Source organism: Neolamprologus multifasciatus, chromosome 23, assembly GCF_963576455.1.
Source record: "Neolamprologus multifasciatus chromosome 23, fNeoMul1.2, whole genome shotgun sequence".
In the NCBI taxonomy this organism is placed as follows: Eukaryota; Metazoa; Chordata; class Actinopteri; order Cichliformes; family Cichlidae; genus Neolamprologus; species Neolamprologus multifasciatus.
Genome location: NC_140460.1, coordinates 2,299,438 through 2,312,963, shown reverse-complemented (window position 1 = coordinate 2,312,963; position 13,526 = coordinate 2,299,438). Strand labels below are relative to the sequence as shown.

The 13,526-nt window shown below is 40.8% G+C and overlaps 1 protein-coding gene and 1 long non-coding RNA gene across 6 annotated transcripts in view; one reads left to right on the top strand and one right to left on the bottom strand.

Annotated features, from left to right (window-relative positions):
* LOC146490673 (uncharacterized) overlaps nucleotides 1-13,526 on the bottom strand; it is a 63,630-nt gene that overhangs the window by 40,221 nt on the left and 9,883 nt on the right. The window lies entirely within an intron of this gene.
* Nucleotides 3,504-13,526, top strand: part of slc44a5b (solute carrier family 44 member 5b) — a 57,904-nt gene continuing 47,881 nt past the window's right edge. For 2 of the 4 annotated variants that reach the window (XM_085151288.1, XM_085151290.1), the window contains exon 1: nucleotides 3,504-3,907. In XM_085151288.1, the coding sequence (XP_085007414.1) occupies nucleotides 3,871-3,907 (37 nt within the window). In that variant the 5' untranslated portion in view covers nucleotides 3,504-3,870. The remainder of the gene's footprint in view (nucleotides 3,908-13,526) is intronic. The other 2 variants (XM_085151289.1, XM_085151287.1) reach the window with 2 other exon arrangements.

Genomic DNA, 13,526 nt, shown 5'->3' with positions numbered 1-13,526 from the left:
TCCCCAGTTTGAAGAGTACACGGGTGACATCTAAAAAGCTAAAAGTCGAGACAGTGCTCTTACCTCCCCAGTTAACAAAGTTGTTTATGTTAAAGAGTAAAACGCTGAAAAGTTTGACAACAGTGTAAATGAATCAGAGCTGAGCATCTTTATGTATATTCACCGGCTTAATTAAAAGTGTTATGACATTTTATTTTCTCTCCAGCAGAGCTGCCTATAAGATACTTTATATAACATTATAATTATTGCCTTATTATTGCAAAGTGATGATTAACAGTGAAGAAAGTGAAATACCCAGTAGTATCCTTATAAATGATTTGAAAAACCAATGCACCGGTTTAGCTGTATTACCAAAATAAGTCTGTAATGCACCTGAAGATAAGAATGGTGCAGGTGTTGGTGTGGCAATTAAAATGTTATTGCACTCTCTCTCCCAGACAAACACTGGAGCCTATACTTATCACACAAAAGAGAGAGAATCAAAAGCTGGATACAAGCTCTGGCATTGTGAAACCCAGGAAACACAAAGTGTCCATTCTCTTTGTAAATTGTCTCCCCTTTCACAGAGATCATTGACTCCTCATCCGGCATCCTCACCAATCACAGATGCAATTTCCTGTTACCCATTGTGCAATGTATGCCTCTCAGATTTGTTGTGTTTATCCAACTGATTGAAAAAAACACTATACCAATGACCTGCTGCACTCTGTACTTGTTTTGCTCATCAGTGCGGCGATGCTCGGTCTGTACATCGGCACTAAATTACCCTTTATGAATGAACTCATGGAGGGTTTCAATTTGTAAGTGTCTGTGGAGTTGATTGAAACTGCAGCAATTGTAGCCACTGAAAGAAAAAGACAAAGAGTGATTGTGTTAAAAGCATCGCCTTCTGCCTCTGATTATAAAAGTAAAAACAAACAAACAAACAAAAAACTCACTCTCCGAGCTGCAAGAGGAGAGCTGATGTGGAAAAAGAAATTACCTGTTTTTCATAAGGTGTGAAAAAACAGATAGCAAACAGCGTAAAATGTGACTGCATCTGTGCTGTACCCTCATGATTATGCAATAAGCAAGCTGGTGGCATCCATCTCTTTCACTGAATGACAGTGGAGGAGATGGATGCAAATGGAAACTCTGGATAATACAGTTAGCAGGGAGCCACAGTCGACCTACTGTACGAATCGTGTTATTGTTCTTATTCAGCTCTCACAGGGCTCATGAGCTTTCCCCGTGCTGCCGATAAACTGATTCTTTGCTTGATTCGATAACTTCTTCATAGCTGTATCATTAAACACAGAGCAAGTTAAAGATTCACTTTCGTTATTAAGACCATTTTTCTTTCTTTTTTCAGATTTAGTAATGCACAAATATTGACAACATTCGATTCTATTTGGGGCGAACGTGGTTCAGGGGGTTGGGAAGCTCATTTTGTAACCGGAAGGTTGCCGGTTCGATCACCACCTCTGTCTGTCCTGATCATTGTGTCCTTGGGCAAGACACTTCACTCCCCTGCCTAGTGATGGCCAGAGGGGCCGATGGCGCAATATGGCAGCCTCGCTTCTGTCAGTCTGCCCCAGGGCAGCTGTGGCTACAACTGTAGCTGCCTCCACCAGTGAGTGAATGAATAGAGGAATTGTAAAGCACTTTGAGGGTCTCGAAAAGCGCTATATAAATGCAATCCATTATTATTATTATTATTATTATTATTATTATTATTAACTAGTTAATGTAGAAAAAACATGTTTTTAGCAGTGCTTTAAAAATAGGCTCCATTTGACTTTTTTTCAATCTATTTAAAATCCAAAGGCACATCTTTATCCTGTCTTCCTTCTCTCACCCCAACCGGTCGCAGCAGATGGCCGCCCCTCCCTGAGCCTGGTTCTGCCGGAGGTTTCTTCCTGTTAAAAGGGAGTTTTTCCTTCCCACTGTCGCCAAAGTGCTTGCTCATAGGGGGTCATATGATTGTTGGGCTTTTCTCTGTATCTATGAAGCGCCTTGAGGCGACATTTGTTGTGATTTGGCGCTATATAAATAAAATTGAATTGAATTGAATTGAATCTGGCACTGATAAAAAAGAAGTTCAAAGATATAAAGCACAGAAAAAATCTAAGATTGAAACACCATCCATCCATCTTCATCCGCTTTATCCGAGGCCGGGTCGCGGGGGCAGCAGCCTAAGCAGAGAGGCCCAGACCTCCCTCTCCCCAGCCACCTCCTCCAGCTTATCCGGGGGAACACCAAGGCGTTCCCAGGCCAGCCGAGAGATATAATCTCTCCAGCGTGTCCTGGGTCTGCCCCGGGGCCTCCTTCCGGTGGGACATGCCCGGAACACCTCACCCAGGAGGCGCCCAGGAGGCATCCTTGTCAGATGCCCGAACCACCTCAGCTGGCTCCTTTCGATGTGGAGCAGCAGCGGCTCTACTCTGAGCCCCTCCCGGATGGCCGAACTTCTCACCCTTCTCAAGATTGAAACACAAGCACTTAAATTCTGTTCTTCTGTTGACCAAGCTATGCTGAGAACAGAGGCAATATGTGTATATATATATATTTCACTATCCTTTGTATTAGTCACGCCTGAGGGTCTCGGTTGGATCTCTGTGTTGTTTCATTTAAACTGTTCTCATCCATAAAAAGCTGAGAAACTATTGTCCTACACCAATGTCACAAAGACAAATTGTCCTACATTTACTTTATTGCACTTGGCTATAATGTGATTCTGATTCTCCTGGTGTGCTACTGGCAGTGAATCTGCCACATCAACATGCAATCTGTCCCCGGGAAGTCAAACCCTTCTTAATGACCAGCCTTTGGCAGCCTGAGCTCTCATTACTTTCATCCACAGCGCTCTAAGAAAGACATCACTTTTTAGATGTCAGTTTAATACAAATGCCCGGTCCAGTTTCTCATTAGGTATTAACATTTCAGATATACTGTCATTAAAAGGTGATTATATTCCATTATAATGGAGGTAACATCCAGGGATGATCTCTGAGGTTGCAGCTTTAATAGGTATGGTGACCAATCAGCTCTTCTGCTCATTGATTTCCTGGTTAGTCTCCACATCCTGAGTGGACATACAATACCCACAATCAATGTTTTTCCATGAGTGCAAGACTGAGAAGTGGCCTTCTTTCACCACATTTCTCAAAATATGCAAACACGTTTCGCAGTTTATTATCTCTGCCCGTGCGCTCACAAAGGTATTTGTGCCTCCTCAGCATCATTTATTTTCAAGGCTGGCTGTGATTCCAGTGTCGAACACTAGGTGACTTTTAACATTTCAAACCGATGCCTTGCAAACCTGAACCTCAGATTTTTTTTGGCAGTTTTCTGTCTTTTGGTGACTTCAGGAAGATGTGCAATGTGACGAAAAACCCAGCTGAGGTCAGTGTTTCTCCACTGGACGGCTCAGTGCGGACAGAGTGGCCACTGCCTAAAAATACTAGCTGCAAAAATGACTGTATTATTAATTAACACGAGTAGCGGCTGCTCCTTTTGCAGGCGCAGGAAGCGTGCTAACAGCTAGCAGTTCACCAGCTGCTTAAATCGGCTGCTGCCTGATGCCCAAACTGCACAATATCCTGCGTGTGTGAGAGAGCTTTGAATGTAACAAAGGGGAGCGGGACAGGGGCCCGGGGTGCGCGGCGTCCCCTTTAAGACCGTTTTGGAATAATTAATGACGTCGCGCTGTAAACACGACTGACGCTCAGCTGCGTGGCCGAAGCATCCTCCGACCAAGAGCCCGAGACCTCTGTGTTTATTTCACGACGGGACTACTGGGAGGCATTGAAACAGCTGGGGTTCACCTCGTCTCTCATATGCAGTCTCCAAAACCAAGACGACGGTGCTGCATCTGTCCTGCTAAGTGCCATGGCTAGAAAAACGGACATCCCCACCTCTTACTATGGTGAGTCGGGTTGTCTTTGTTGTAGGAGATTTTTTTTCTGCCTCTGTACCGTGTAACGTTATGACAGCAGGATATAACAATATCTTCTTTGGCCCGAGTCTTTATTATTAACCCTTCGCTGTGCGTTCAGGGACGGTAGCTAGCTTGCACTATCAGCTGCTAACTATTGTAGGGCTATTTAAAGGTTGGCGTGAAATACGCAGTAACGGTGTGACAACATTTCAAACGGATGTTGGCTCAAATAAGTAGAAGGACGTGTTTTCGAGTTTGGTTGCAGGATATGCTTCGAAAAGAACCCGTGCGTCTGGCTTTGATTAACTGCAGTGCTGTGATCTTTTGCCTCGCTTTGTTTACCAGGTGTAAAAGTGCCCACGGTAGGAGAATAGTCCCATCTCCACTTTCTGCTCCACTTATTATGTCGCCTTTGTTGTCAACGCCGATGTGTTTATGCTCTATAACTGCTGTATAACATCATGACAACGGGACAGCTTTAGGGTTTTAGTGGGAGCTGCAGTTAGCCACCATCATCGATTAATCTGCACACAATTCTGTCGATTAATTGATCAATTTTTAGTTAGAAGGGGGAAAAAATGCCCGTCGTTTTTTTTTTTCTGACGCTCCAGATGATGTCATCAAATTGCTTTGTTTTGTCCTACACCAATCCAAAGCCAAAAGATGATCATGTTTTATGATAAAAGACCAACTAAGTAGCTAATTAGAGGATTTTATAACGACCCTTAATGATATTTTAGTTGGAACAGTCAGATGATAATTCCGTCTAAAGCTTTGTATAAAGCTGACAATGCATTCGTGTGACAGTCACCTAATGCATTCGTCATTTGAAGTTAACTAGTCCCCTGCTCACTCTGTGTAATCCTTTCAATCTCGATTAATATTCCCTGCTGTGATTTACAGGGACTTAAGCAAGGTAGGTCACCAGTGTCCACTCCTGAGAACTGTTTAGCCTATTTGACGTCCAACAACATTTGGGGTTTAAAATAAAATGTGCAGGAATAACTGAGGTAGTGTTTTTTCATTGTTTCCTAATTTAGCATTCCAGATAATGTGTCTTACAGTAAAGGTTAACAGCGAATTGTCCTTTTTCCATAACAAAGGATATTTCTTCTCTCCCACTTGCATGTTTTTGCCCCTGCAGGCATATAATGGAATATATAATCCATGTGCAGATCCACTGTCCATTAACCCGCTTGAGTAATCATGTTGTTCATCAAAACAATATAATCCTTTATCAACACCAGATGCTACACAGACAGTAGAGTATTTTTATGAAACAAAGAGTTCCCGAGCTAATACTATTTTTTCTCTCTATTGAATGATTGATTTTTTTCTCCTCTCACAGATTTACTCCTTTTTTCAGCTGGTTCTATCGGGCTACTGAAAGCAAAACTACGGTGTCACTGAAATCCAGACAAAGCTATCTGCCACAGTGATAGGCCAAATCTTCGGCCCTTTTATGTGAGAAATGTGAGAAAGAATCAAAGGTATACCAAAAGATATGTTTCAGTTATTCGGTTCAACCGCTGGGATGATGCAGAACTTAATTTGATAGATGATACGTCATTCTTATCGGTTTTCACGCAGCCTTCTGCATTATTATCAAGTACAAATGCATTTTATCATGAATCGTTGATCAAATTGTACACAGTCGCAATGCCCACTAAATAACTCAGAGTAGCACAGGCATTGTCAGGTCTGCTCCTGACAGCTTCTAATGGGGATAGCTGCTGTGTTTTGTTCTTTCTATTTTTTCCTCCCTATATTCTGCCCCTGTTTGTCCCCCAGACCTCATGACTCCAGCACTCTGCCAGTCAAGACTACAGCCTGTCAGCAGTAGTTGATTCTCAGTGCTCTCCACAGACATACAGCTCACCACTGGGAATGTCAGACTCCAGTCAGGTCCTGTTCACAATTTTAAGCTGGTACTTTGCAGCGCATCATAAACCTGACATGTGTAAAATGCCACGAGTAACAGGCTAACTGAAGCAAACACGTGTACAACTTTGTATACATTATTAATGTACAGAATACGGTTAGCGTTTAGTGTACCTGCACTTATGTTCTATTGCATTGATGGATTAGAAGGCAGCAATTAATTAGGGGATGTAATTTAGCCTTAATAGCATCTAACCACCTCGTTAGTAGAGCTACTTTATGTTGTTGACTCCCTGGTGCTTTTATTCAAACGGCTAGCTTGGCAAAGGAGCAATGTAAAAGTTTTTGGGTTTTTTAAATTTAATACCAGAATACTGTACATCATGATATTGTTGAATTACACTGGAAAGTAAAGTTTCACACACTAAAACATCTGTTTTGTGGATTACAGCCTATCTTATCGAAACAGCATTTTGAGACAGTAATCCATAGAGGTGGGAATCACCATACATCCCACGATACGATATTATTGCAATTTTTTAAAATATTTTGCGATATTCAGATTCTGTACATAAAGGTAAACTTTATCAATATTCATTTTCTCTAATATCAAAGTCTCACACTCAGTCTTTCTCTCATTTCAGTTTGATTGTTGACAAACTGAACGGTTTGTATTACAGTCTAGTCCAACTTAACTGAATCAACCATCTGGTACAATTATAGCTATTCTGAACTATGCAGTTTATGAAAACTATGCAGCCCCTTCAGCAACTGAAGAATTTGAAAGTAAATTAAAACAAAATATAATTTTATATTAAATAAAAAAGTTTTAAACTTAATAAAAATAAAACATGTCTTAAATTAAAATAAGTAAACTGTCATGTTTGTTGCTGCCAAAAACAAGTTAAACACATTTGGACAGTGAAGGAATGTCAGGATTCTTGCTCAGAAAAAGGATCAACATGCTCTGAAGTCAGAGCACAAAAACCTTTTTGTAACAAAATATCGATTTCTGCTGTCCCTGTATCGATACATTATTAGCAAACAAAATATCACCATGCTACACAGTATCCATTTTTTTCCCCAGCCCTAGTAATCCATGCCTTTGTTACTTCTAGGCTGGATTATTGTAACGCACTTTATTCTGGGGTTAGTGATGCGTCCATTAGGCGCCTGCAGGTTGTGCAAAATGCTGCAGCACGTCTTTTAACTGGAACAAAAAAGTCTGAGCACATCACCCCAATTTTAATTTCACTCCACTGGCTACCTGTACATTTTAGGATTGTTTTTAAAATTCTCTTATTTGCTTTTAAATCTCTTAATGCAGTTAGTAGCAGCAGCTCCTTAAGGTACCGAAAACTAAGTATAAATTTAAAGGTGATCGTGCTTTTGCTGTAGTTGCTCCAAAGTTGTGGAATGATCGACCCTTGCATGTTAGGCAGGCCTCTTCTCTTTCTGAGTTTAAAAGTCTTCTTAAAACATATTTATTCGCTGAAGCCTTTGGCATTGATTAGAGGGGTTGACTCAATTTGTTTTAACATGTTTCAATTTATTTTAGTTTTTTAGTTATTTATTTTATCTTATCTCATTTTAATTTTCTTTACTTGTGCTATTAGCATGTACAGCACTTTGTGAACTCTGGTTTTATGTTAAAGTGCTTTATAAATAAAGGTGGTATGGTACAGCACATAATGAGTAACCCTAAAAGTCCAAAAAGACTGATAAGGCTGAAGACCTTCATGATGACTCAATGATGAGCACTTCAGTTTATTTTACTAATGTCACACTGTTACCTACCCTAATGTAAAGTTAAGCTTATTAATGATTATATTTGTAAGAAAAAGAGCAACATAATGCATAGAGCCATAATATCCTTCACATTCAACTGTCCTATATTTGCTTAATAGTCAGATTCAAGTGTTCTCTTGAGGCCAGTTTATTATATAACATTTCTAACTATGTAGCAAGTGTTCACTGTAAATGTTCAGTCAGTCAGAAAAATAGGAGAGTAGCTCATAATCATTCTGTGACAGCTTTGTAAGTAACAGTATAGATATGAGTACCATTCACCACAGAAAGTGTTGAGTCGGGCACACTGTTAATTAACAAATTTCTCGCATGGGCAGCTTCCCTAAACGCTGCATTTTTATACCGAGTCAATGCAGACTCTTGACAGGAAGCTGAGGGCAATGGTTTATAATCGAAACATTCACAGTATCTTCGTGTGAAATTGCAGTTGGAGAAGGTTGCGGCTGAATGGCCCATTTTGCACCCTAGACTAAGTGCTATTAAAAGCTTTTTAAGTGACACTATTCACTCCAAATACCTGTTTCAAATAAAGACTAATGCTCACCCTGCAGAGGATTTTGTTAGTATTTGTGGCATTTCTTCTCGTTATTTTTAACAAGAGCATGTGCTGTTGTGTGCATTTTCTTAAGCAATAGCCATGCCAGTGCCTGACATTTGAACTATATTATTCACACTTATGATAGGGTGTGTCAGTAAATATTTTCTGAGATTCACTTTTGCATAATACTGGATGGCCGTTCATTTGAGTCTGTGAAAAAGACATTTAGCAGAGAGGTTTTCGTGGGCAAAACAAGCAAAATTGAAATCTCCACTTCGCAGAACAAATATAGTCAGTGTTTATTTAGGACTAAAAGGATAAGTGACACTGAAAGTGACTCATGAAACACAACCCAAAGACCCATGCCAGGCACATAGTCTTGAGTTGTTTTGAGTCTTGGGTGATCAGTGGAACTAGAAAAGACTTGTGTGCCCGACAGCATGGCTACCTGTACTCAAACAGTCCATGCATTTTCTGCCATTGATCCAGATTTGGATCACAAGGGCAGCAGTCGCTCAGACCTCCCTATCTCGGGCCACCTCCTCTGGCTCATCGAGGCTTTCCAAGGTCAGCTGAGAGGAATAATCTCTGCAGTGTGGGCCTAGTAGCACGTGGTTAAAATGTCTTACCTAGGAGGTGTCCACAAGGCATCCTAGTCAGTTTACCGAACCACCTCATGTGGTTCCTGCAGGAGTGCAGCTGTGGCACGAATACGTCTGTCAGTAACTAGAGTTAGTACTTCACACATTTCTGAATGAGCATCAGTGTATTAAAGTGGCAGATGCTGATTCTCATCGCAGTTGCTTTAGTCTCAGCTGCAAACCACCTTAATTTATGTAGGTGGTCACAGAAGAATGACATCATCTGCAAAGAGAAGAAATGTGATCCTGAGGCCGCCAATGCAGAAACCCTTTGCCAATAGGCTCCACCTAGAAATTCTATACATAAAAGTTAAGAGCTGATTGTGACCTACACATGTTTTCCCACCTTGGTTCGTGTGATTAGGTAGAGGATCATTAGGGGGCACTCCCACAAGGCTTAAATCTGGGACTCTCCACCATTTGAACCTAGAACTGAAGAAGCTTCTTGAATGAGAGGTGAAACGTCTTCAAGCAACTTAAAGAGGTCCAGATGCTTTTCTTTCCAAGCTCCTTAGACCTCTTGCCCTTCCTGAGTTACCTGATTGTTTGCCAGAATTCCCTCTAGGATGACCGAAAGTCTTGCTCCAAGGCCTGACCAAACTACTCCCACATCCCAGTTTTCTCTTCAGCTGCTTCTATATGCAAATTCCACTTAGCCTGTCGGTAACCGTCAGCTGCCACAAACCACCACAGCTCACTTGGACTCCATCTTCAGCTTGATGGCTCCCTTCACCTCTGCTGCCCACCATTTGGTTAAGGGGCCAACCACCTAGTGGCTGCTGCTCCTTACAGCAGTGTCGACAATGGACGTGTGGACCATGGACCACTCTCTCTCAATGTCCCCAGCCTCCCTTGGAGAAGAGCTTTTGCAATTAGCATGCCTAAAAACAGAGAAGACGAGCAGAAAGTTATGCATTTGAGACAGTGAAGTCAGCAAATGTTTTTAAATGTTTGCATACAAGTGACAAGAGTAATCACCTAATATATTAATGGACTAATTATTCCAGTTCTACAAGCCAGGTGCTTGACATTTAAATAGTAAATTGACAGACCTGGATTTTATTTCTGCGAAGCATTTCGTCCCTTCGAGCTTCAGCAGTTTGCCTTTTACTTAAAAAAATATAGTAGTAGAAAACAGTGCATATGATGACATTTTTAAATAGCAGTGTTACATCCTTCCTACTGTGCTGCTACTCCTAAAAGCGCAATTGCATCATGCTTCACATAAAACTTGTTAAACTTTAATGTGTAAAGTGAGATGAGGCGCATAAACAGGAAAAAAAACTCATCTCAATTAGTCATTCAATGATTACAGAAATCTTAAAATCTAATTTTCCCAAGTCTTGCAAACAAGCCTGCCTAAAGGGTAGGATTATATATGATTATTAGGATTATATATGGTAACTTTTTCTACATATACTAATTATCAGAGCTGATCAGTTCTGTTTTCGTTGTCTTTAAAGGCTAAGGCTGCCTTCATACACCACTACAGAGGCACTGTGAAAGAAAGAGTGGGTAATTGCAGGAGTTTGGCCTTTTTTTCCTGCATGTAGAGTATGACACCCTAAATAGTAGAGGTGGGAATCACCATACATCCCACGATACGATATTATTGCAATTTTTTAAAAATATTTTGCGATATTCAGATTCTGTACATAAAGGTAAACTTTATCAATATTCATTTTCTCTAATATCAAAGTCTCACACTCAGTCTTTCTCTCATTTCAGTTTGATTGTTGACAAACTGAACGGTTTGTATTACAGTCTAGTCCAACTTAACTGAATCAACCATCTGGTACAATTATAGCTATTCTGAACTATGCAGTTTATGAAAACTATGCAGCCCCTTCAGCAACTGAAGAATTTGAAAGTAAATTAAAACAAAATATAATTTTACATTAAATAAAAAAGTTTTAAACTTAATTAAAATAAAACATGTCTTAAATTAAAATAAGTAAACTGTCATGTTTATTAAACACATTTGGACAGTGAAGGAATGTCAGGATTCTTGCTCAGAAAAAGGATCAACATGCTCTGAAGTCAGAGCACAAAAACCTTTTTGTAACAAAGTATCGATTTCTGCTGTCCCTGTATCCATACATTATTAGCAAACAAAATATCACGATGCTACACAGTATCCATTTTTTCCCCACCCCTACTAAATATGTGTTTTCTCACCTTGATTTACTGCGTGTTTGGATATTGAGATCTATCCTCTTAACTCTTAAGTCTTTATAAATCCTGACCTAAGCCAGTTGACCATGTCACTAATCTACAGTAGCAGTTGCGAGTCTCAGGTCACAGAAACCCACGGCTGCCACTGACATGCCTGAAGGCTCCAGCAGAAGTAACCAAGGTCACAAAGATACAATACTGCTACTTTTCTGCTTGGAGCAGCAGGCCAAGCTGTCAGCATCCGACACTCAGATGCTGACACCCCTCTCGGGGGCTGAATCCCATCCCGTGTCCCACTATTCTCACTGCTTGAAAGGATGTCAGTTACCACTATGTGCCCAGTAAATGCTCTTCATTTACTAGTAGGAATTAACCCAGAGGACTAGCAAGTCAGATACTCCAAGTACAGTTCTTGACCATCTGCTAAGATTTAAGAGGATCCTAAGGGACTCCAGGACGTAAACCTAAACCTGAGCTTGAGATGTTGTTGTCTTGTTACAAAGAGGAAACAAGCACTTTAAAGGCTGTACTGTGCTCCAAAGAGAGAAAGTACAAGAAAGGAAGAAATATGATTCTGTACAGAAGAAAGGCAGAGAAACAGCGTGAGATGATGCTACATAGAGATTTTTCTTTCCTTTTTTAAAAAAACAAACAAAACTAAGTCTTCTGATGTAACTGTTTGATTCTTTCAGAACAGATTATTGTGTTTTTTGCAGGAAACTGTAGGAGACACGTTAATGTTTGGCCTCGTGACCCTGTGTGATCCTACGTGTGCATTTCCTGATTCAACTATGAAAACTTGACAATAAACCTGTGCTTTACAGATAATCCTGGTATCTCCTTTTATAGTTAATCCACCCAAGTGTTGCTACTGTGTCATGCAGAAGAAACCTGAATATGCGTAGCTTTTTAAATAAAGACTACAGGAAAACACAAAATCCCAAAGCCATATTACTGATGTTGCTTTCCTCTGTGGATTGGCAAAAGCCGGTGCTTTGATCAAATATGAATGAATATACTGTACACAGCATTCAGACTTACAGACTATGCCTCCCCTGCTGAGCAACATCATTATGCTGCATTTTTAAAATTTCTGTTTCCTCTTTTTCTTTTTAACGACTGCTGGATCTAACACTCTAACCCGACGTAGCTCTGACAGAAGTGAAATCTCTCAGCACTTCACTCTCTCCGGCTCCTGGAAATGTGGATGAATACAGAGAGTGAAAACAACAAAAAAATAGTCCTTTCCAAATGGCTCCTTTGACCCAACCCATGCAGAGCACCTGCAGTGTTCGAGCTGTTTGCCTGACCACTGTATGAAAGAGGCCTGTGTTGGACAGTGGAGCCAGGGGACACTGGTGCCTGTGTCTGCCTGTGCTGATGTTGGATGTGTTTATGGCTACAAGTAACCCTGGGAAGGGTGGAAACGGGTTAAGGGAAGTGAACAAGTTGTAGTCTGGAGGGTGTGTTATGCTGTACTCCGCAGTTAATATTTCCACCCACTTTATGTGTGGTAATCGATATATGATGTAGCGCAATAAATGTGCGTGTATTCTCTGAGCAAGTGACTCAAAGGAGGTAAGTCTGCAGGTTATTCTCCTAAATTTTGAAATGCACTGAAATGAACTGCTTCTCTGACTTTTCTCTGAAGTCCTATCACTCCAGGGCAGCTGTTAGATCTGGTTTGCTTCCAGCACTGTCACTTTGAAGTTGATTTTCTGTAGTCAGTGTTAGCACATCCTGCACTTCAGAATCTGACAGTAAATATGGGCCTTGAAGGTCCCATATCATACCCCTTTTAACACATTAACGCAAGCACAGATCATTCTTTCTTCCATCTCTCTATATGATTTTCTTTGGTTCGCTGTTGCAGTATCTGTAGCTTTAAATAATAATAGATTGCATTTATATAGCGCTTTTCGAGACCCTCAAAGCACTTTGCAATTCCACTATTCATTCACACACTGGTGGAGGCAGCTACAGTTGTAGCCACAGCTGCCCTGGGGCAGACTGACAGAAGCGAGGCTGCCATATCGCGCCATCGGCCCCTCTGGTCATCACCAGTAGGCGGTAGGTGAAGTGTCTTGCCCAAGGACCGGCAACCTTTCAATTACAAGACAAACTGCCAACTCTTGAGCCACGATCGCCCGAAATCCAGCAGGGCTACTGCTGCCTACACCCTTTCAGGAAGACGTATATGCGAGTACCAGAGAACCAATGAGAGCAGCATTCACTTGTAGGGCTGGGCCATATTATACCGTTCATGGTAATACCGGTATAATGTTGGGCAACGATAAGAAAATGAAATATTGCGATAGAATATGGTAGGGCTGCACGATTTTGCATAAAATGAGAATCACGATTTTTTGGCTTAGAATTGAGATCACGATTCTCTCACGATTTTCTTTTCCAGTATAAATATTTATTGCACTTATTAACTGCACATCAACTTCGTAACAGTTGAGACTGAACATAAAAACAATAAATAAACATAAAAACAACAAATGTCTCACATTTTGTCGTTGCTGCAAAATGTTGTACTGCTTGAACTTCCGTCTCCACC